The 23095-nt window shown below is 38.1% G+C and overlaps 1 protein-coding gene and 3 long non-coding RNA genes across 4 annotated transcripts; all 4 read left to right on the top strand.

Moving 5' to 3' along the window:
* Positions 1 to 3084: 3084 nt before the first annotated feature.
* Positions 3085 to 5467, top strand: LOC114855856 (uncharacterized). The gene is made up of 3 exons (XR_003785986.3): positions 3085 to 3192; positions 5033 to 5081; positions 5292 to 5467. It is a non-coding gene; the product is annotated as an uncharacterized LOC114855856 (long non-coding RNA).
* Positions 5468 to 5576: 109 nt separating this feature from the next.
* On the top strand, positions 5577 to 7745 carry LOC129604121 (uncharacterized). The gene is made up of 3 exons (XR_008694772.1): positions 5577 to 6688; positions 6816 to 7112; positions 7266 to 7745. It is a non-coding gene; the product is annotated as an uncharacterized LOC129604121 (long non-coding RNA).
* Positions 7746 to 8521: 776 nt separating this feature from the next.
* LOC129604136 (uncharacterized) lies at positions 8522 to 16592 on the top strand. The gene is made up of 4 exons (XM_055509112.1): positions 8522 to 8694; positions 15425 to 15706; positions 15936 to 16127; positions 16411 to 16592. Exons 1-4 carry the CDS (start codon positions 8580 to 8582, stop codon positions 16590 to 16592), a joined length of 771 nt encoding a protein of 256 aa, XP_055365087.1. The 5' UTR covers positions 8522 to 8579.
* A 4880-nt stretch (positions 16593 to 21472) lies between these two features.
* On the top strand, positions 21473 to 23039 carry LOC114855861 (uncharacterized). Its single transcript, XR_003785991.3, has 3 exons — positions 21473 to 22501; positions 22764 to 22820; positions 22921 to 23039. It is a non-coding gene; the product is annotated as an uncharacterized LOC114855861 (long non-coding RNA).
* Positions 23040 to 23095: the final 56 nt, after the last annotated feature.

Below are 23095 nucleotides of genomic sequence, written 5' to 3' on the forward strand. Positions count from 1 at the left end.
TATATATATATATATATATATATATATATATATATATATATATTTTTTTTTTTTTTTTTTTTTTTTTTGTATGAATCAACACTAAGAGCAAGTGAGTCTGTAATGTTTTTTAATGTTAACCACACTAATTCTATCATATATGTGACACATTTACATGATGAGCTGTTGTCTCAAAGCAGAGTGGATGTGGAGGGTAATAATTGGAGTGGCTGCTTGTGGCGTAGCATCTGCTGCTTCCAATAGTTCCCAGACTGCTGCAAAGTGCTGGTGAGATTTATTACTGATGGTCCAATAAAGCCCCTGCTGTGTGTCCACACATGTACAGTAAGAGTCACACCAAAGCCTTTAATTTCTTAAATCCAGTTTCTAGCACTCATCTGTGATGTGATCAGGTTCACCAGCAGGAGCTGAGGCAGTGGAAGAAGACGAAGGTGGAGACCGTTCTCAAAATGAAGACGTAAGTTAATTATAGTTTTTATATATTTGCATATATGATTATACAGTTTTAAAACAATAGTTGTTTTTCAGCATGAACTTTACCATTTATAGTCCGTCATCACTGAGGATCCAGCTGCACAGAAAACTCACTAAAGGTATGGAGACGTACAGTAGAAGGACGACCCTCGCTGTGCTCTCTCTCTCTCTCACACACACACACACACACACACACACACACACACACACACACACACACACACACACACACACACACACACACACACACACACACACACACACACACACACACTGAGGCGAGGCTGCGTTGACCGTTCATCTAAAGGTGTGATTCAGCGGCGCAGCTTCAGGCGGCGCTGAATCACACTGTCAGACCATACATCTACACACACGTGTGACGCACCAATGTGGCCACTTCTGTTTTGTAGGAGACAGATGGGGCGCAGAGGGGGACGTTCCTACTTATGACCACAAGGGGGCAGCTCCCCACAGGTGAGACGTTACGGTGCTGTCGGAGCTCGTTTTTTGTCAGACTGATAAACGCGAGCACAGATGAAGCAGCATCGTTGTCCGTCTCCCCTTTGTCCAAACTGTTTTACTGTTTACTTTTAATCCGTAACTGGGACCAGTCGGACCTGTAACACACGCTCCTGAGAAAACACACACACGAGCAGCCTTGAGCAGCCGACGCTGGACGACGTGTAGACTCTTCACAGGTTGTTACTGTATGAGACATCAATTGTCACCATGCTGTGTTAGTCTTCATTTTATGTACTCTGATTATTGCCTAATCATATGATGTTTCTACGTAATTTTACACACTATTTTTGAATGAGAAAATTTCACAACAACACTTCTGTTCAAATATCCTAAAGTTGACTTGGTGTTTAATTTGCTCACAATCACTTTTTTCACTGACATTTAGCTTTTATCCTTCATCGACAGATGATAGAGGTTATAAGACAACACAAGTAGCAATATGAATCCCTGATTCTCCTATTCACCTACACCCAAATGTACAATTAAAGATCTAAACGCATTAAAACGAGCTTAAGATTATTTAAAACAGAATCCCACCGGAAACTCATGGCTAACATACATTAATTGTCTATATTACAATTGATGGCGTTTCATTAATGTTACTCGTGATGGCATGAACAACATGTTCTAACAATTGGCTTCTACATCCCAGATGGCGTGGCAGAGTTGAATGGCCGTAGACATGTTGTTAGCAGGGAAAGGTGGTGTTTGTGTTAAGTCGGAGAGGCATGTTGTACTTACATCCTGAATAACACTGATTCTAATGGTACTGTTGCGAAGGCGCTCCACGGCCTTCAGAGTCTCAGCTAACTCTGGTATAGATTCTACCCCTTGGAATTTGCTAGACCAAATGTCTGGAAAATGGAAACCTGTTCTCAGCTGTTTCCTTTATCATTGTAATGGCTGTGATTCTCTTCCTTGGTTGTTGCATTATCCCACTGGTTAGAGGTCTCATCATGCGTGCGTTTCTAGTTCTACTTCCTCAACAGCATCAGGTAAAGAAATGTGCAGGTTTCTTAAGAAATCTCACAAACTGAGACACACTGACATCTGAAAATGTAAAACATGTCTGTAAAGTCAACATGTGAAGGTAGACGCTGCACATTTATTATAGTGGCATTAATAAAACCGTGAGACTGCTGGTCTTTCAACTGGTGCTTCTTCAGCATCTGTAGAGTTGGCATCAAGTGAGTATGGACCCATTGCTTTGTAATTGTAATAAATATATAATAATATAATAATTAATTTTAAATAGATAAAGAATTAACTTTTTCAGTGCAAAAAGAGTTTCTGAAGTGAGCAGCTCTACTTTGATTATTTCCAATAATGCAAATTTATTATTACATTTATTTAAGAGACAATTTTCCAGTTGACAAATGTCTTGCAAATTTAAAAATGCAGATAAAAGCTGCACCTCTGAGAAACACTGGGTCCGAAGCCTGATGAGGAAGCTGCTTGTAATTGCACTGGTTTTGGAGCAATTGTTGTTACTGTACTGGGCCTGGTTCTGTTCTGTGCAAGAAGAAACGGTAAGAACTGGAGTCACATGATCAGTATCGCTGAAGGTCAATCACTGTTTGTCTGTTTGTTTTTTGTCTAAAAAACTCTGCTTCCATGAGGTAAGAATTAAAATTTATTAGTATCAACATAAAGTGTATGTTTTTTCTCCACTGTTTGCTCTGGTTTAAACTGACTCTTACACTGAACATTATTATTATTCAGAAATACTAAACGTATGTAAATCTGTCTGTGCAATACCAACTGGAATTAAACAGACAATTAGCCAACTCCCACACATGAGGTGCCATTTTAAAGTAAACTGTCAATATTTGTCAAGGTACATGTGACAAGATGTGGTTAAAATGTATAAAGGAGGCAGTGACACGAGTTCCATGATAGTGACACTAATCCAGTGATTAGGTTTCACTGGCTCATCTGACGTTTGTGTGATGCAGTACATTGTTTGTAAGGATCATTTTTATTGTTGACCATTCATATTGTTTGATGTGCTGTAAAAACAGACCTTTAAAAAAACTTTTTCCATCTTTTTCTATTTAGCGCCAAAGTCAACTTCAGTGGAAAATGTACGTATGTTGTTGATTTGAATCCACTACAGTGATCATCTCTATGCAACGTGTTCCTGTTTGAACATTAAGTTCTGCTTTGGTTTGTGTTTAAGGTGACCTGGGACATACAGTAAGTCTAATAACACTACTAATCATTTGCTTGCAGTTATTTATCTGTCTGAGATAATGTCAGGTTCTGCTGGATGATGGACCCAAACGCACAGCTCGGAGACTGAGAAACGCTTAAAGGGTTTATTCTGACGCTCGGTCACACAGGCTGAGGGCGGTTCACAGTAAATCATGAGCTGAGGTCAGGCAGACGATGGTCAGAACAGGCAGAAATCATGCACAGCAAGTTACAGTGCAACGATATCCAAAAGGGCAAAAACACAGTCAAGACAGTCTAGACAACATGTTGAGTACACTGGAATGCTGGCGTGTGAGTACAGACAACCTGGCAAAGAGTGTGGGTGCTGTCATGATCTGGGTTTTTGTTTTAAGTTTAATTTGAAAGGACTTAGTTTTTATCAATGTTGTCATGTTTTGGTTCCAGTTTCCATTTCCTGTTTTATGTTGAAGGACTTCCGGTTTTGGGGGCAGTGCGGTGGGTAGCACTGTCGCCTCACAGCGACAGTGCTACCGACAGTATTCTGGGTTCGATTCCCGGAGGCGGCCCTGGTGCCTTTCTGTGTGGAGTTTGCACGTTCTCCCCGTGTTCGCGTGGGTTCTCTCCGGGTTCTCCGGCTTCCTCCCACAGTCCAAAGACGTGCATTAGGTTGATTGGACTCATTGCCTGTAGGTGTGAGTGTGTGTGTGAATGGTTGTCTGTCTCTGTGTTGCCCTGCGATGGACTGGCGACCCGTCCAGGGTGTACCCTGCCTCTCACCCATAGTCAGCTGGGACAGGCTCCAGCAACCCGTGACCCCGCATATGGGAATTATCGGCTTAGAAAATGATTGGATGGACTTCCGGTTTTGTTCATGTCACAGCTGTTTCCTGTCACTCCCGATTCACCATGCACACCTGTCAAAAATCTAGTAATCACCGGCAGTATTTAAGCACCACCTCAGCCAGCAGTCAGACGCCAGATTGTCGAGTTTCCATACCACTTTCTAGCGTACCAGTATAGCTACCTAGTTGCCTGATCCTGTCTGAACCTACGCCTGGATCTCTTGGTAACGTTCTGACTATCTAACCACGATATAGCCTACTCTTTATCTGTACCTCTGCTGAGCTCACCAGTTACCGAACCCTTGCCTGTCTCTGGACCTGATTAAGCCTGCTCCCGTTATACTTAAATCCTACGCTCTATCGTGTATGACCTGGACTGTCTGTGACAACAATTACTGGAATAAACTCTGATTTTTTTCACCACCTACCTCGTGTCCTGGCACTGTGCATGTGGGTCCGCTCTCTGCCGCATCCTGACAGGTGCGTGTTGGCGCTTATATACAGTTTATGTACAGTTTATGTACAGGGTAGACGACTCACTGAACACAGGTGGTGAATCACATGAATAATGACAAGGCTGGACAGAATGAGGAACAGGAAGGAACAGACAGGAAGTTAACAAAATAAAACAAGAATGTCAAGGACTTGTCCAGTCATTCATCCTGTTTCATCCCAGCAGCACAATATACAGTATAGAGCAAATATATAAAGACTGACAGTGTCTTTTTCATGAGGTTCTCCTACTGTAACACAGTCTGTGGAGGCCTGACGTGTCCTGGCTCAGTAGTCGGGAGCCAACAGGGCCTTTATACAGTGTTCACCATGTTAGCAGGCGTATGAGGAAGTCCATGAGCATGCGTTTGATGCCTGGGTATGAAGGCAGCCTCAAAGGACTCCTCCTCAGGCAGCATGGTCAGAGGTTGGTGAGAGGATCTGGAACTGAGTGACAGCCTCTTCAGTCAGAGCTGAGGTTCCAGTCTATAACAGGTACCATGACCACGTTCTGTCTAAACTTTCAGACTGCGTGTGATGAAACCTACAGTATCGTCACCTATGAACACAAGACTGGTGAGCAGCTTCTCTGTTTACTGAAAAACAAAACCAAAAACCCACTGCAGATGAATTTAATTTTCTTTCTTGAACAAATTTCTTCAACTCTAAGCACACTGTATTCTGTCATTATGTGAGTTACCAGGCAGGTTGAGTTCAATCCTAAAATGTTGTTTAAAAGTATTTTAAAGTATTAAATGGGTCTATAATGTTCCTCCTCTTTTGCAGAGTGACAACAGCTGCATCAGCGCTGAGAGAGAGCACAGCAGTCACTTCAACATCCATCCATTTTCTGTTGCACATTTCTCTTTTTTCTTAACATTAAAAACAAAAAAAAAACAATACACATGTTTGTAACATGTTTGAATGCATGTACAAAAATGAGCAAAAGACTGAATGCAGCCTAAAACATGAATAAAGAATAATTCACTTCCTCATTTGTCTCTACTGGTCGATTCAGTCTAAATAAAACTTGTTCGCTTCAGTCCAGATGCTTTAAAGTGAATGTTTCTGTGTGTCTGGTTTTGGCTGTGGCTTCACTGAAAGGAAGGATGTAGTCGTTTATTATAGAGGCTGTGTGGTCGTTCTTGTATGTTGCTGATTTTGTCATTATTTTTAGAGGCTGCTGTGTTTTAGCCACTGGTCATTTCATCAGGTTTTATTGTTTAGTTGCTCATTTTATTCTTTGTGTTTGGGTCTGAACGCAGACATGAGGCCGACCAGCAGGTTTTCATGACCTGGTACAGTGGCTTCCACTCAGTAGAACGGAACAGAGTGATGTCACATCTGACTGGGCATCAACAAAGAAATGATAAATATACACATTTACATTGACAGAATCAAACACATATGTAATATTGCATTTACTAAACCTTAAATGTATTCATTCTCCTTCATCAACTCTAACTTCATGGCGAATGGAACCTACCATTAAGAACACATAAGGTAAATGACTTTTATACTACTGCATATAATAAACTAGACGATGCTGTAAATGTAGAGGCCTCACTGAGTCTGTTAATATGAACCTGTGTTTAATGCACAGCAGCTCTTCATCACTGAGACAAACTGAGACTAACCACAGTCAGTAAGCATCATTCAATAAATAACAATATTATAAAACTAATATGGATGTTTGACCAAGAATGGCAGAATTTATAACCTTTGCATGACTATAATAACAATAAATTTGCTTTCAGCTTGTGAGTCACAGAAGGCGTAAAAGACATAAATAGAATGGTTCTGATGTCTTTCACCTCTGCCAATAGCTGTGGTTTTACTGAGAACAAGAAGCTCAAACTGTCAGTTCATGTGTTCAGATCATTCTTTGCTTCTTCGGTGGAATCTGGATAGTTTTATTTTGCAGCTTCATCATGTTTAAACACTTGTTTCTCATCATGTGTAAGTTGAAGTTCCTTCATATGTCATTTAAATCTTTACAGTGTTGGTCTGTAGTTCAATTTAGTTTAATTTAATTTATAATCTGGCCCGAAGGTCTGCTGATTGTTTTATCTCTTTGGTCTTGATTAAAGTTAAAATGTGAGTTATTAAATCTACAATATTTATCTTCTTCACACTTGTTTTTTCATGTTTAACAGATTGCCTTTATCAGATTCAAGTACAAGGTCAGTCTGTGATGTCCCATGTTCACATCTGCCGTTTTATAGTAATATTTTGTTATTTTCTGTCTGATTATTTTACTTTGTAACTTCTAACTTTGTTCATTAAACCACAATTTCTCCTTTTTCGCAGCTCTTCCTTCAGCTAATCTAATAGCGAAAAAACACACGATCACAGAGTCAGACTCAGTTACGCTGCATTGTCAGACTCCGTCATCTATTGCTGTGGATCAGTGTTATTTCTATACTGATCGAGGACAAACTCCTAAAAACCTCCCCTGCCTGCAGACACTGACAGGAACTGATCTACTGTCTATGTCATGGCAGCGTCCACCTGCTAATGTTGAAGTCAAGTGTTTTTATACTGTAAAGTATAAAGACACACGTTCTCCGTCTCCACACAGTGACTCAGTCTCCATCACTGTACACAGTAAGCAGCTGCCTTTAGATTTGATGGGATTGATTGTTCCCCTTGAATCAAAGTGAAAACATTTTGAGTAGTGACAATCTGACCTGAATAATTTGAACATAATGTGCCTATCACCAGAATTATAAATATATTTATTGTCTTTATGTTTTGAAGGTCAAAAACCACAGATGAGCTGTTCTGATTTGGGTGACCACGTTGTTTTTTCTTGCTTTTTGCCTGAATCTGTTGAACATGGTACAAAATGTAACTTGTACATTGGAGAAGCAGATCATCCAGTCTCAACAACACCCATCATGAAGAAAACCACCTCAAGAATACAGCAGTTGTGTCAGTTTTATATCACGAGAGACGTTTTGCTGAAACTCCTACAATTAGTTCAGCTAAAGGAGGCCAGCTGTGATTACAGCCTGGAACATGAACCCAACTTTGCTTCTGCTCGTAGTGATGGATGCAGCTTGACTGGTAAGTCAGAGAAGACAAGTATATACATATTAAATGACTTAACAGTGTCTAACGTGACCTGAATGGTTATTATGTTTACTGTACATTGACAAAGTCATGGTGATGCTCTATTACTAGTGCTCGTGGCTGTGCATCATCGCCACTTTTCAGGTTTTTCTATTTAACCCTCAGCACCACATCATTAGAGCCACAAGTAAACGATTCTAAAATTTTTAATACTTTAGTTTACTGTTTATTGAAAAAAAACATTCACAGTAACACAGTTCAAGCTGTGGACACTGGTTTCATTTTGCCACAGGTAAGGGGTTCATCTAACACATCTAAAGCTTTAGTTTATTTTTTTTTATTGAATGCTTATCAGCTTTACAAGTACAACACAACCTGTTTAATCGCTCACATGTTCCTGCTAACCAATCAGAGACTAGAGAAAGTTTAGACTGAAGTACTGTGTTTATGAGCAGGTTGATGAATCGCTCATACTTTGGCTCTTAGACGAGCTCTCCACAAACCTTAACCATGAGCTTAGATTCATTATAAGAATGATCAAAAGCTGTGCCAAGAAAATATTTTATCTGTTGATAATTCATCAGAAGGTAAAACATACAAGTCGTAAACTAACCTTGACGTTGGCTCAGGTCTTTTACTTCAACAGATCAGTCCACATCAGTGTGACCTCAGTGACGCACATGCGCCCTCATAACACTGTCCAGTTGTCGAGCATTGACTGCTCTCTTTGATCCACTACAATTATAAATAAATGAATAATAAAAAACAAAATAAATATTTAGAGTTGATATTTTCTGACATGTTTAGTCAACACTGTGCTAAAGTAGATGTTGTCTATTCTCTGTTCAAGTGAAGGCGAGACCTTCCATTTGTCACATTCACTCCTGATACTTAGTGTGGTTTCCTGAGAGCAACTTCTATCAGTGTTTGCTCTACTCAGTGAGGGATCGAACCTCCAGAGTCGTCTCTTGTCATCAGACACTGACAGGAACTGAGCTGATGAAAATGACTCATCAAAGTTCACCTGCTGAGATTGAACTTACATGTTATTACAGTGTAGAACAAAGAGGAACTATATCTGTGTCTCCACTTAGTAACTCTATCATCATAGAGAGTAAGTAGCTACTGGGATATGTTATATTACAGCTTATTATAATATCAACTAATATCAACTAATATGAACCATCACATGCTTCAAGCTGCAGACAGAGTTATAAAACCAATGATGAACCAGATGCTGTTTTAGTGTTTTAGGTTTGTCATAAAATATATAATTTTTAATATATTAAACAGACAGTCAAACATCATCCATCAATGTACAGAGTGAGTAAATGCATGGGAATGAATCATGTCTTACTTTATCTGTCATTAAAAAAACGTTTTAAATACGTTAAGTTAAGTCAGGTTTAACAGGTCTTCATCTTAATAGTCTTATATTATATGAATTATGACTTAATAGTAATTTTACAATTATAGTCTACATCGGCAGAAAGTCTGCAATGGACTGGCGTCCCGTCCAGGGTGTACCCTGCCTCTCGCCCATAGCCAGCTGGGTTAGGCTCCAGCACCCCGTGACCCGCATATGGGAATAAGCGGTTTAGAAGATGGATGGATCTGCAGAAAGTCAAACATTATCCCTCACTACAAACTGACTCTCTAAAATCACTCTGCATCTTTATGTGTCAATACATGGAAAGCCAATCAGTGTAATTTGTTCTTCAGTTTTTAAAATATCTTTACAGCATGTGATACATTAATTGAACCTCTGTTGCATGTTATGAGCTCACAGATGATTTGACCACATTTCATTACAGCTAATGCAGAAACACAGAGTGTTCCAGCAGCTACTGTCACCACAGGTACAAACAGACATTTGTTACGTTGTCATTGCTTCACCTCAAATGTTTATGTAGTTTTCCATCCACAGGTGAAACTTCTGATCTGTCAAGTAGAGTTGATGTTTCTAGTTCTACTTCCTTAACAGCATCACGTAAAGAAACGTGCAGGTTTCTCAAGAAGTCTCAAACTGAGACACACTGACATCTGAAAATGTAAAACATGTCTGTAAAGTCAACATGCTGCACATTTAATGAGTAACATAAAAAAAAAAACAATCAACAGGTGAGACTGCTGGTCTTTCAACTGGTGCTTCTTCAGTATCTGTGAAGTTGGCATCAGGTGAGTATCGACCTATTGCTATGTAATAAATATATAATAATATAATAATTAATTTTATATAATTATAGATGAAGAAATAACTTTTTCTGCCCAAAAACAGTTTCTGAAGTGAGCAGCTCTACTTTGATTATTTCCAATGAATTTATGAATCAGACAGCAGGAGACAGTTTTCCAGGTGAGAAATGTGTTTAAAATTAAAAAATGCAGATAAAAGCTGCACCTCTGAGAAACACTGGGTCTGTGGCTTGTGTTGTTGTAAACAGGAAGCCTGATGAGGAATCTGCTTGTAATTGTGACTGGTTTTGGAGCAATTGTTGTTACTGTACTGGGCCTGGTTCTGTTCTGTGCAAGAAGAAACGGTAAGAACTGGAGTCACATGATCAGTATCACTGAAGGTCAATCACTGTTTGATTATCTCTTCTTAGATTGTCTAGAAAGTTCTGCTTTCATTAGGTAAGAATTTAAATTTTATTAGTATAAACATCAAGTGCATCTTTTTTCTCCACTGTTGCTCTGGTTTAAACTGACTCTTACACTGATCATTTCCTTCAAACCTTCTATTATCCTTTAGCACATCAGTGTCATTAAAGTATAGAGCTTATTATTATCTGTCTGTGAAATACCAACTGGAATTAAACACACAAATAAGCCAATTCCCACATATGAGGTGCCATTTTAAAGTAAACTGTCAATATTTGTCAAGGTACATGTGACAAGATGGTGTAAAAAATTTATAAAGGAGGCAGAGATACGAGATCCATGAGAGTGACACTAATCCAGTGATTAGGTTTCACTGGATAATCTGATGTTTGTGTGATGCAGTATATTGTTTATAAGGATCATTTTTATTGTTGATCATTCATATTGTTTGATGTGCTGTAAAAACAGACCTTTAAAAAAACTTTTTCCATTTTATCTATTTAGCACAAAAGTCAACTTCACTGGAAAATGTACGTATGTTGTTGATTTGAATCCACTACAGTGATCATCTCAGTGCAACGTGTTCCTGTTTGAACATTAAGTTCTGCTGTGGTTTGTGTTTAAGGTGACCTGGGACCTACAGTAAGTCTAATAACACTACTAATCATTTGCTATCAGTTATTTATCTGTCTGAGATAATGTCAGGTTCTGCTGGATGATGGACCCAAACGCGCAGCTCGGAGACTGAGAAACTCTTAAATCGTTTATTCTGACGCTCAGTCACACAGGCTGAGGGCGGTTCACAGTAAATCACAAGGCTGGACAGAATAAGGAACAGGCAGGAAGTTAACAAAACAAAACAGGAAATGGCGAAAAACGACAACTGCAAGTCTCGATTCCTGTCAGATGAAGCTGTTCTCTGTCTCTGAGATCATCCCTCCACTTTTTGCAAATAAGGAAATTGGAAAAAACCTCAGGGATTCTTCTTTATGACAAGTCAACTTGTCCAGTCATTCATTCTATTTCATCCCAGCAGCACAATATACAGAATAGATCAAATATATAAAAACTGACAGTGTCTTTTTCATGAGGTTCTCCTACTGTAACACAGTCTGTGGAGGCCTGACGTGTCCTGGCTCAGTAGTCGGAGCCAACAGGGCCTTTATACAGTGTTCACCATGTTAGCAGGCGTATGAGGAAGTCCATGAGCATGCGTTTGATGCCTGGGTATGAAGGCAGCCTCAAAGGACTCCTCCTCAGGCAGCATGGTCAGAGGTTGGTGAGAGGATCTGGAACTGAGTGACAGCCTCTTCAGTCAGAGCTGAGGTTCCAGTCTATAACGGGTACCATGACCACGTTCTGTCTTAACTTTCAGACTGCGTGTGATGAAACCTACAGTATCGTCACCTATGAACACAAGACTGGTGAGCAGCTCCTCTGTTTTCTGAAAAACAAAAACAAAAACCCACTGCAAATAAATTTAATTTTCTTTCTTGAACGAATTGCTTCAATTCTAAGCACACTGTATTCTGTCATTATGTGAGTTACCAGGCAGGTTGAGTTATTAAATGTTGAATCCTATAATGTTGTTTAAAAGTAAGTAAAGTTGTTATTTCATACAGTTTCATCATTAATTACTACCATTAGTCTATAATGTTCCTCCTCTTTTGCAGAGTGACAACAGCTGCATCAGCGCTGAGAGAGAGAGCACAGCAGTCATTTCAACATTTATCCATTTTCTGCTGCACATTTCTCTTTTTCCACTATTTAAACAAAACAATCAATAAACATGTTTGTAACATGTTTGTTTGTAACATGGTTGAATGCATGTACAAAAATGAGCAAAAGACTGAATGCAGTAGTGGTGGGCGATACTGCAAACTTTGGTGTTGATCCGATACCAAGTAAATACTGGACCAATATTGACACCGATACTTTTTTAATTAATACATTTTCAAATACAAATACATTTTCAAGTATCGATTCAGTCTAAATAAAACTTGTTCACTTCAGTCCAGATGCTTTAAAGTGAATGTTTCTGTGTGTCTGGTTTGGTCTGTGGCTTCACTGAAAGGAAGGATGTAGTTGTTTATTATAGAGGCCGTGTGTTCGTTCTTGTATGTTGCTGATTTTGTCATTAATCTTAGAGGCTGCTGTGTTTCAGCTACTGGTCATTTCATCAGGTTTTATTGTTTTGTTGCTCAGTTTATTCTTTTTGTTTGGGTCTGAATGCAGACGTCATGAGGCCGACCGACAGGTTTTCATGACCTGGTACAGTAGCATCCACTCAGTAGAACAGAAAAGTGTAATGGTACATCTGACCCGACATCAACAAAGAAATGATAAATATTCACATTTATCTTGACAGAAACTAACACATATGTATTATTGCATTTACTTTCAATTCAGCTTTCAGAGGAATAATTTAACTACATCTTAAATGTATTAATTGTACTTTAGCAACTCTAACTCCATGGCTACTGGAACCTACTATTTAAAACACACAAGGTAAATGACTTTTATACTACTGCATATGATAAACTAGACGATGCTGTAACTGTAGAGGCCTCAGTGAGTCTGTTAATATGAGCCTGTGTCTAATGCACAGCAGCTCTTCATTACTGAGACAAACTGAGACTAACCACAGTCAATAAGGATCATGTAATAAATAACAATACTATAAAAATTTGGATTTTTGACCAAGAATGGCAGAATTTATAACCTTTGCATGACTATAGTGACAATAACTTTGCTTCAAGCTTGTGCAACACAGGAGGTGTAATAAAAGACATAAATAGTGAGGTTCTCATGTTGTTCATCTCTGCTATTAGCTGTGGTTTTACTGAGAACAAGCAGCTCAAACTGTCAGTTCATGTGTTCAGATCATTCTTTGCTTCATCTGTGGAATCTGGATAGTTTCATTTTGCAGCTTCATCATGTTTCAACACTTGTTTCTCATCATGTGTAAGTTGAAATTCCTTCATACAGTATGTCTTTTAAATCTTTGGTTGGTCTTTATCATTTTGGTCAGAGCTAGAATACATATAGTAGTTTAGTTTCATTTATAGTGTGCTGGTTGTTTTGATCTGTTTGGGCTTGATTAAAATAAGAAGTCAAAATGTGAGTTATTAAATCTGCAATATTTATCTTCTTCACATATGATTTTTATTATTATTTTTTTTTTAACAGATTGCTTTTATCAGATTGAAGTACAAGGTCAGTCTGTGATTTCCTATGTTCACACCTGCAGTTTTATAGTAATATATAGTTATATACTTTGTAACTTGTAACTTTGTACATAAAACCACAATCTCTCCTTTTTCACAGCTCTTCCTTCAGCTAATCTAATAGTGAATAAACACACGATCACAGAGTTGATTGTGTTGATTTGATAAACTTTTTACTCCCATTTAATCACAGTAAAAACATTTTGAATTGTGACAATCTGACCTGAATATCAGAGTTTAAACATAATGTACTTGATGCCAGAATTACAAACATTCATTGTTTTTATGTTTTGAAGGTCAAAAACCACAGATGAGCTGTTCTGATTTGGGTGACCACATTGTCTATACTTGCACTTTGCCTGAATCTGTTGAACATGGTACAAAATGTAACTTGTACATTGGAGAAGCACATCATCCAGTTTCAACAACAACCATCATGAAGAAAACCACCTCTAGAAAACAGCAGTTGTGTCAGTTTTATATCATGAGAGACGTTTTGCTGAAACTCATACAATTAGTTCAGCTAAAGGAGGCCAGCTGTGATTACAGCCTGGAACATGAACCCAACTTTGCTTCTGCTCGTAGTGATGGATGCAGCTTGACTGGTAAGTCAGAGAGAACAAGTATATACATATTAAATGACTTAATAGTGTTTAACGACGTGACCTGAATGGTTATTTTGTTTACATTGGCAAGGTCATTCTGATGCTCTATTACTAGTGCTAGTGGCTGTGCATCATCGCCACCATTCAGGTTTTTCTATTTTAAGTAAAGGGTTCATCTAACACATTTAAGAGCTTTAGTTTATTTTTTTTATTGAATGCTTATCAGCTTCATAAGTACAATGCTGCCTGTTTATTCGCTCACATGTTGCTACTAACCAATCAGAGACTAGAGAAAGGTTAGACTGAAGTACTGTGTTTATGAGCAAGTTGATGAATCGCTCATACTTTCGCTCTTTGGAGACAAGCACTCCACAAACCTTAACCATGAGCTTAGATTCATTATAAGAAACTTAGTTTTGTTTGATGATCAAATGTTGTGTGTTTCTTTTAAGATGCCAAGAAAATATTTTTATCTGTTGATAATTTATCAGACGGTAAAAACTACCGATCCAGCTTTTTTAGAAAAACATGAGCAATATAGAATTGCTTATTGTTGTGGTTCTCTAATATTGTACTTTTAGTAAACTTGACGTTGTCTCAGGTCTTTTACTTCAATGAATCATCAATATGAACTAATGACTGCGCCCTCAACTGGCGGTCACAATCATTACACACAGTCCAGTTATGGAGCACTGGATGCTCATTCTGATCTACAGTACCACAATTATGGACAATAAGCATTCTGTTTATATTTTGTGACCTGTTTAGCCAACACTGTCTTCCTCCCATTATTGGAATAATTAAAACATGTTCCCATGACCCATTTTGAAATAGTTTTAAGAACAACCTTTGCTCTTGTGTCAGTCCAAATGATCCAGCCATTTTAGAAAAACATGAGCAATATAGAACTGATTATTGTTGTGGTGTTCTCTGATATTGTACCTTTAGTAAACCTGTCATGGGCTCAAGTCTTTTACTTTAATAGATCACTCCACATCAATATAAATGAATGACTGCATCCTCAATTGGCAGTCACAGTCATTACACACAGTCCAGTTCTGGAGCACTGAATACTCATGGTTAAAGTCAGAGCAGTCAGAAAAGTATTGTGTCTGAAGAAAGTCTGGACGTTCACACAATGACTTCACTCCTGCTGTTACTCGTTCTAATGTCTAACTTAAAGCTCTAATTGTTTTTCCCATTATTAGAATTGATATAGTATTTTGTTAAATATGATTAATAGGCTAAATTCAGTTTTATGACGCAGTTTAGAGCAGTTGATTATTAATTTTTGCATCTTCTTTCTTACAAATTCATTTTCTGGTATAAAAACACAAGGTGGGTGTAAGTTTAATGATGGTTTGTTATTAACCATGTGATCCAATTTGTGATAATTTTACCATTTCCATTTCAGGTCTGGTTCCACCTGAGCTGACAGTGACTCCACTGGTGATCACAGAGTCAGACTCAGTCACTGTGAACTGTCAGACTCCATCATCTGTTCCTCTGAGTCAGTGTTACTTTAACTTTGGTAAAGACAAACCTGCCAAACCCTTCTCTTGTCAGAAGACGCTGACAGGAACTGAACTGCTGCAAATCACAAACCAAAATTCACCTGCTGAAGTTGCAGTCAGCTGTTTTTACCTTAAAACGCATCGGGCTCCAAACAGTAATGTGTTCTCCATCAGCATACGACGTGAGTAAATACTGTGATATGAACTAATGTCAGAAGAAATAATGTAACAATCAGATCTGATAATTTAAAAAAGTAAATTATATAAATTTACATGCTGACACTTCACATGTTTTAAATGTTAATTCATTGTTGCTACTTGACATGTTGTAAATGTTAATTCTTCATCAGACTTCACGTTTAGATCAACACAGTTTCAGTCATGTGATCCAACACATCTTTATCTTTTCAGTACCTCGGCCTGAGCTGACAGTGACTCCACTGGTGATCACAGAGTCACACTCAGTCACTGTGAACTGTCAGACTCCATCATCTGTTCCTGTCTATCAGTGTTGGCTCTACTCAGTGAGGGATCAAACCTCCAGAGTCGTCTCTTGTCATCAGACACTGACAGGAACTGAGCTGATGAAAATGACTCATCAAAGTTCACCTGCTGCAGTTTCTGCATGTTGTTCTACTTCACCAACAGCATATAATAATTAATTAATTAACAATATAATAATTAATTTTAAATAGAAGAAATAACTTTTCTGGGCCAAAAGAGTTTATAAAGTGAGCACCTCTACTTTGATTATTTCAAATGAATTTAAGAATCTGACAGCAGGAGACAGTTTTCCAGTTGAGAAATGTTTTGAAATTTTAAAAATGCAGATAAAAGCTGCACCTCTGAGAAACACTGGGTCTGTGGCTTGTGTTGGTGTAAACAGGAAGCCTGATGAGGAATCTGCTTGTAATTGTGACCAGTTTTGGAGCAATTGTTACTGAACTGGGCCTGGTTCTGTTCTGTGCAAGAAGAAACGATAAGAACTGGGGTCACATGTGTCACGGAACGGCAGAGAAAGGACCCACATGCGCAGCACAGAGAACTCAGACAGGTAGTAGTGCTTAAAGGTTTAATACAGTTCTCGATATAACAGACGGTCCGGGTCATGCACAGGAGATCACAGGTTACGGTACAGATGGAGCAGGTTGAGTCAGGTCCAGGGGCAAGCAGAGTCTCGATAACAGGATGACAAGATCTTACAGTACCGTTAAGGAGCAGGCTATCTCGGCGTCGGGCGGTCAGGTCGGTATCACTAGAGGTTTCCAGGCAACAGTACAGTTCGGGAGCAGGCGAGAATCAGGAGTCAAGAAACAAAACAGGATCACTGAACATGCAGGCAGGATAACTAAGTGCTGGAAGGTGATGACTAGCATACATAACGATCTGGCAACTGGCTATGGGAACTGGTGGTGCTTAAGTATGCAGGTGAGTGATTGCTGATTCTATGCAGGTGCGAGTAATGAGAACTGGAAGTAAAGCGGGAACTGCTGAGGCGTGACGTGAAAGGGAAGTGTACAAAATAAAACAGGAAACTGAAACCAAAATGCGGGTGACAAACTAAGTCCTTTCAAAACAAAACTAACCTGATGGACAGAAACTGAAAGAGTTACACAATATAACTTAATACAGACCCGGAGCCTGACAACATGATCAGTATCACTGAAGGTCAATCACTGTTTGATCGTCTGTTTGTGTTTTGTCTAGAAAACTCTGCTTTCATGAGGTAAGAATTTAAACTTTATTTGTATAAACATCAAGTGCATCTTTTTTCTCCACTGTTTGACTCTTACACTGAAAATTATTAACAATATTCAGAAATACTAAATGTATCTAAATCTGTCTGTGAAATACCAACTGGAATTAAACAGACAAATTAGCCAACTCCCTCCATATGAGGTGACATTTTAAAGTAAACTGTCAAAATTTGTCAAGGTACATGTGACAAGATGGTGTTAAAATGTATAAAGGAGGCAGAGATACGAGATCCATGATAGTGACACTAATCCAATGATTAGGTTTCACTGGATAATTTGATGTTTGTGTGATGCAGTACATTGTTTGTAAGGATCATTTTATTGTTTATCATTCATATTGTTTGATGTGTTGTAAAAACCTAGTAAATAAAAAAAAACATTTCCCATTTTTTTCTATTTAGCGCTGTACATACTGTATGTTGTTGATTTGAGTCCTCTACAGTGATCATCTCAGTGCAACGTGTTCCTGTTTTAACATTAAGTTCTGCTTTGGTTTGTGTTTAAGGTGACCTGGGACTAATCATTCGCTTGCAGTTATTTATCTGTCTGAGATAATGTCAGGTTCTGCTGGATGATGGACCCAAACACACAGCTCAGAGACTGAGAAACACTTAAATCGTTTATTCTGACGCTCGGTCACACAGGCTGAGGTGGGTTCACAGTAAATCACAAGGCTGGACAGAATAAGGAACAGGCCGGAAGTAACAAAACAAAACAGGAAATGACGAGAAACAACAACTAAAGGTCTCAATTCCTGTCAGATGAAACTGTTCTCTGTCTCTGAGATCATCCCTCCATTTTTCTGCAAATAAGGAAATAGGAAAAAACCTCAGGGATTCTTCTTTAAAACACGTCAATTTGTATAGTCATTCATTCTATTTCATCCCAGCAGCACAATATACAGTATAGAGCAAATATATAAAGACTGACAGTGTCTTTGTTCTCCTACAGTAGGTTCTCCTACTGTAACACAGTCTGTGGAGGCCTGACATGTCCTGGCTCAGTAGTCGGGAGCCAACAGGGCCTTTATACAGTGTTCACCATGTTAGCAGGCGTATGAGGAAGTCCATGAAAGCCTCACTGGACCTGTTAATATGAGCCTGTGTCTAATGCACAGCAGCCCTTCATCACTGAGACAAACTTAGACTAACTACAGTCAATAAGTATCATTCAATAAGTAACAATATTATAAAACTAATACAGATTTTTGACCAAGAATGGCATAATTTATAACCTTTGCATGACTATAGTAACAATAAATTTGCTTTTAACTTGTGAGTCACAGGAGGTGTAAAAGATATAAATAGAATGGTTCTCATGTCATTCACCTCTGCTATTAGCTGTGGTTTTACTGAGAACAAGAAGCTCAAACTGTCAGTTCATGTGTTCAGATCATTCTTTGCTTCTTTGGTGGAATCTGGATAGTTTCATTTTGCAACTTCATCATGTTTCAACACTTGTTTCTCATCGTGTGTAAGTGGAAATTCCTTCATATGTCTTTTAAATAATTGCAATGTTGGTCTTTATCATTTTGGACAGAACTGGAATACATAGTTTAATTTCATTTATAGTCTGTTGGTTGTTTTAATCTGTTTGGTCTTGATTAAAATACAAAGTTATAATGTGAGTTATTAAACCTGCAATATTTATCATCTTCACACTTGTTTTTTTTATTTACAACAGATTGTTTTCATCAGATACAAGCACAAGGTCAGTCTGTGATGTCCTATGTTCACATCTGTCACATTTGTCTGATTATTTTACTTTGTAGCTTCACTTCTTTCATATACGTTAAAACACAATTTCTCCTTTTTCACAGCTCTTCCTTCAGCTAATCTAATAGCGAATAAACACACAATCACAGAGTCAGACTCAGTTACGCTGCTTTGTCAGACTCCGTCATCTATTGTTGTGGATCAGTGTTATTTCTATACTGATCAAGGACAAACTCCTAAAATCTTCCCCTGCCTGCAGACACTGACAGGAACTGATCTACTGTCTATGTCACGGCAGCGTCCACCTGCTAATGTTAAAGTCAAGTGTTTTTATACTGTAGAGTATGAAGACACACATTCTCCGTCTCCACACAGTGATTCAGTCTCCATCGCTGTACACAGTAAGCAGCTGCCTTTAGATTTGATATGATTGATTGTTCCCCTTGAATCACAGTAAAAACAATTTGAGTAGTGACAATCTGACCTGAATAATTTAAGCATAATGTGCTTGATACCAGAATTTCAAATATATTAATTGTCTTTATTTTTTGAAGGTCTAAAGCCACAGATGAGCTGTTCTGATTTGGGTGACTACTTTGTCTACACTTGCTTTTTGCCTGAATCTGTTGAACATGGTACAAAATGTAACTTGTACATTGGAGAAGCACATCATCCAGTCTCAACAACAACCACCATGAAGAAAACCACCTCAAAAAAACAGCAGTTGTGTCAGTTTTATATCACGAGAGACGATTTGCTGAAACACTTACAATTAGTTCAGCTAAAGGAGGCCAGCTGTGATTACAGCCTGGAACATGAACCCAACTTTGCTTCTGCTCCTAGTGATGGATGCAGCTTGACTGGTAAGTCAGAGAAGACAAGTATATACATATTAAATGACTTACCAGTGTTTAAGTGACCTGAATGGTTATTTTGTTTTGTACATTGACAAAGTCATCGTGATGCTCTATTACTAGTGCTCGTGGCTGTGCATCATCGCCACCATTCAACACCACATCATTAAAATCCGCAAGTAAAGGGTTCATCTAAAACATTTAAATACTTTAGTTTATTTCACCAGATTTTTGCGTTAAAAGTTGTCTATTGTGTAAGAAATATACACAAAAAGAACAATGACAACTAACACAGTTCAAGCTGTGGACACTGGTTTCATTTTGACTTCTCCTTCATTTTTAGCCTTTTGGTCGTTAGGGTTGAATATGTTCATAGTGAAAGCTGCAAGTAAGAACTGAGACAGATCACTCTTGGGCGGTTGTGACCTGTATTTAAAACCTTATCAGCTTCACAAGTACAACGCTTCCTGTTTAATCGCTCACATGTTCCTGCTAACCAATCAGAGACTAGAGAAAGGTTAGACTGAAGTACTGTGGTTATGAGCAGGTAGATGAATCACTCATACTTTGGCTCCACAAAATGCATGTGCTTAGATTCATTATAAGAAAGTTTTGTTTTTAGGTTTGTATAATGATTAAATGTTGTGTGTTTCTTTTACGATGCCAAGAAAATATTTTTATCTGTTAAAAATTCATCGGACGGTAAAAACACACAAGTCTAAACAAAATTTAAAAATCAAATCAATTTTTGATGCTTTAGCCAATGTAAGAAACTAAATCAATAGTCTGTTGTCTAATCTACAAATTAGCTTCTCCAACTGTTTAAATTATTTAAGATAAAGGTTATTAACACATGTTCCCATGACACATTTTGAATTAGTTTTGAGTTCAACTTTTGCTCTTGTGTCAGTCCAGCTTGTTCAAAAAAACATGAGCAATATAGAATTGCTTGCTTGTTGTGGTTTTCTCTGATATTGTACCTTTAGTAAACTTGACATGGGCTCAGGTCTTTTACTTCAATGCATCACTCCACATCAATATGAACGAATGACTGCGCCCTCAATTGGTGGTCATGATCATTACACACAGTCCAGTTATCGAGCACTAAATGCTGATTCTGATCTACCACAGTTATAGACAATAAATATTCTGAGTTTATGTTTTCTGACCTGTTTATCCAACACTGTGCTACAGTAGATGTTGTGTATTTTCTGTTCAAGTGAAGGCATGACCTTCCATTTGTCACATTCACTCCCGATACTTAGTGTGGTTTCCTGAGAGCAACTTCTGCAAACAGATATACAGATATTTTGTCATAGGTTAAAGTCAGAGCAGTCAGAAAAGTATTGTGTCTGAAAAAATCTAGACATTTACACCATGACTTCCCTCCAGCTTAGCAAGTTAAAGCTCTACTTAGTTTTTCCCATTATTACAATTGATAAATAGTATTTTGTTGAATATGATTAATAGGCTAAATTCAGTTTTATGACACAGTTAAGAGCAGCTGATGATTTATTTTTACAATTCTTTGGTATAAAAACACAAGGTCGGTGTGAATTTAATGATGGTTTTGTTATTAATCATGTGATCCAACATAATTTTACCATTAACATTTCAGGTCTGGTTCCACCTGAGCTGACAGTGACTCCACTGGTGATCACAGAGTCAGACTCAGTCACTGTGAACTGTCAGACTCCATCATCTGTTCCTGTCTATCAGTGTTGGCTCTACTCAGTGAGGGATCAAACCTACAGAGTCGTCTCTTGTCATCAGACACTGACAGGAAGTGAGCTGATGAAAATGACTCATCAAAGTTCACCTGCTGAGATTGAAGTTACATGTTATTACATTGTAGAGCAAAGAGGAACTATATCTGTGTCTCCACTCAGTAACTCTATCATCATACAGAGTAAGTAGCTACTGGGATATGTTTTATTACAGCTTATTACAATATCAACTAATATCAAATCTGAACCATCACATGCTTCAAGCTGCAGACAGAGTTATAAAACCAATGATGAACCAGATGCTGTTTTAGTGTTTTAGGTTTGTCATAAAATATATAATTTTTAATATATTAAACAGACAGTCAAACATCATCCATCAATGTACAGAGTGAGTAAATGCATGGGAATGAATCATGTCTTACTTTATCTGTCATTAAAAAACGTTTTAAATACGTTAATTTAAGTCAGGTTTAACAGGTCTTCATCTTAATAGTCTTATATTATATGATTTATGACTTAATAGTCATTTTACAATTATAGTCTACATCTGCAGAAAGTCTGCAATGGACTGGCGACCCGTCCAGGGTGTACCCTGCCTCTCGCCCATAGCCAGCTGGGTTAGGCTCCAGCACCCCCGTGACCCGCATATGGGAATAAGCGGTTTAGAAGATGGATGGATCTGCAGAAAGTCAAACATTATCCCTCACTACAAACTGACTCTCTAAAATCACTCTGCATCTTTATGTGTCAATACATGGAAAGCCAATCAGTTTAATTTGTTCTTCAGTTTTTAAAATATCTTTACAGCATGTGATACATTAATTGAACCTCTGTTGCATGTTATGAGCTCACAGATGATTTGACCACATTTTATTACAGCTAATGCAGAAACACAGAGTGTTCCAGCAGCTACTGTCACCACAGGTACACACAGACATTTGTTACGTTGTCATTGCTTCACCTCAAATGTTTATGTAGTTTTCCATCCACAGGTGAAACTTCTGATCTGTCAAGTAGAGTTGATGTTTCTAGTTCTACTTCCTTAACAGCATCAGGTAAAGAAACGTGCAGGTTTCTCAAGAAGTCTCAAACTGAGACACACTGACATCTGAAAATATAAAACATGTCTGTAAAGTCAACATGCTGCACATTTAATCAGTAACATAAAAAAAAAAACAATCAACAGGTGAGACTGCTGGTCTTTCAACTGGTGCTTCTTCAGTATCTGTGAAGTTGGCATCAGGTGAGTATCGACCTATTGCTATGTAATAAATATATAATAATATAATAATTAATTTTATATAATTATAGATGAAGAAATAACTTTTTCTGCCCAAAAACAGTTTCTGAAGTGAGCAGCTCTACTTTGATTATTTCCAATGAATTTATGAATCAGACAGCAGGAGACAGTTTTCCAGGTGAGAAATGTGTTTAAAATTAAAAAATGCAGATAAAAGCTGCACCTCTGAGAAATACTGGGTCTGTGGCTTGTGTTGTTGTAAACAGGAAGCCTGATGA

This window comes from Betta splendens, chromosome 5 (genome assembly GCF_900634795.4).
Source record: "Betta splendens chromosome 5, fBetSpl5.4, whole genome shotgun sequence".
NCBI classification, from domain to species: Eukaryota; Metazoa; Chordata; class Actinopteri; order Anabantiformes; family Osphronemidae; genus Betta; species Betta splendens.

Bases quoted from the DNA above. Each gene is read 5' to 3' on its own strand.
- LOC129604136 (XM_055509112.1), top strand. From the start codon at position 8,580: ATGAAAATGACTCATCAAAGTTCACCTGCTGAGATTGAACTTACATGT. The intron at 8,695-15,424 runs GTAAGTAGCTAC...TTTCCATTTCAG, and splicing joins TAACTCTATCATCATAGAGA to GTCTGGTTCCACCTGAGCTG. The intron at 16,128-16,410 runs GTTCACCTGCTG...TGGTGTAAACAG, and splicing joins GATGAAAATGACTCATCAAA to GAAGCCTGATGAGGAATCTG.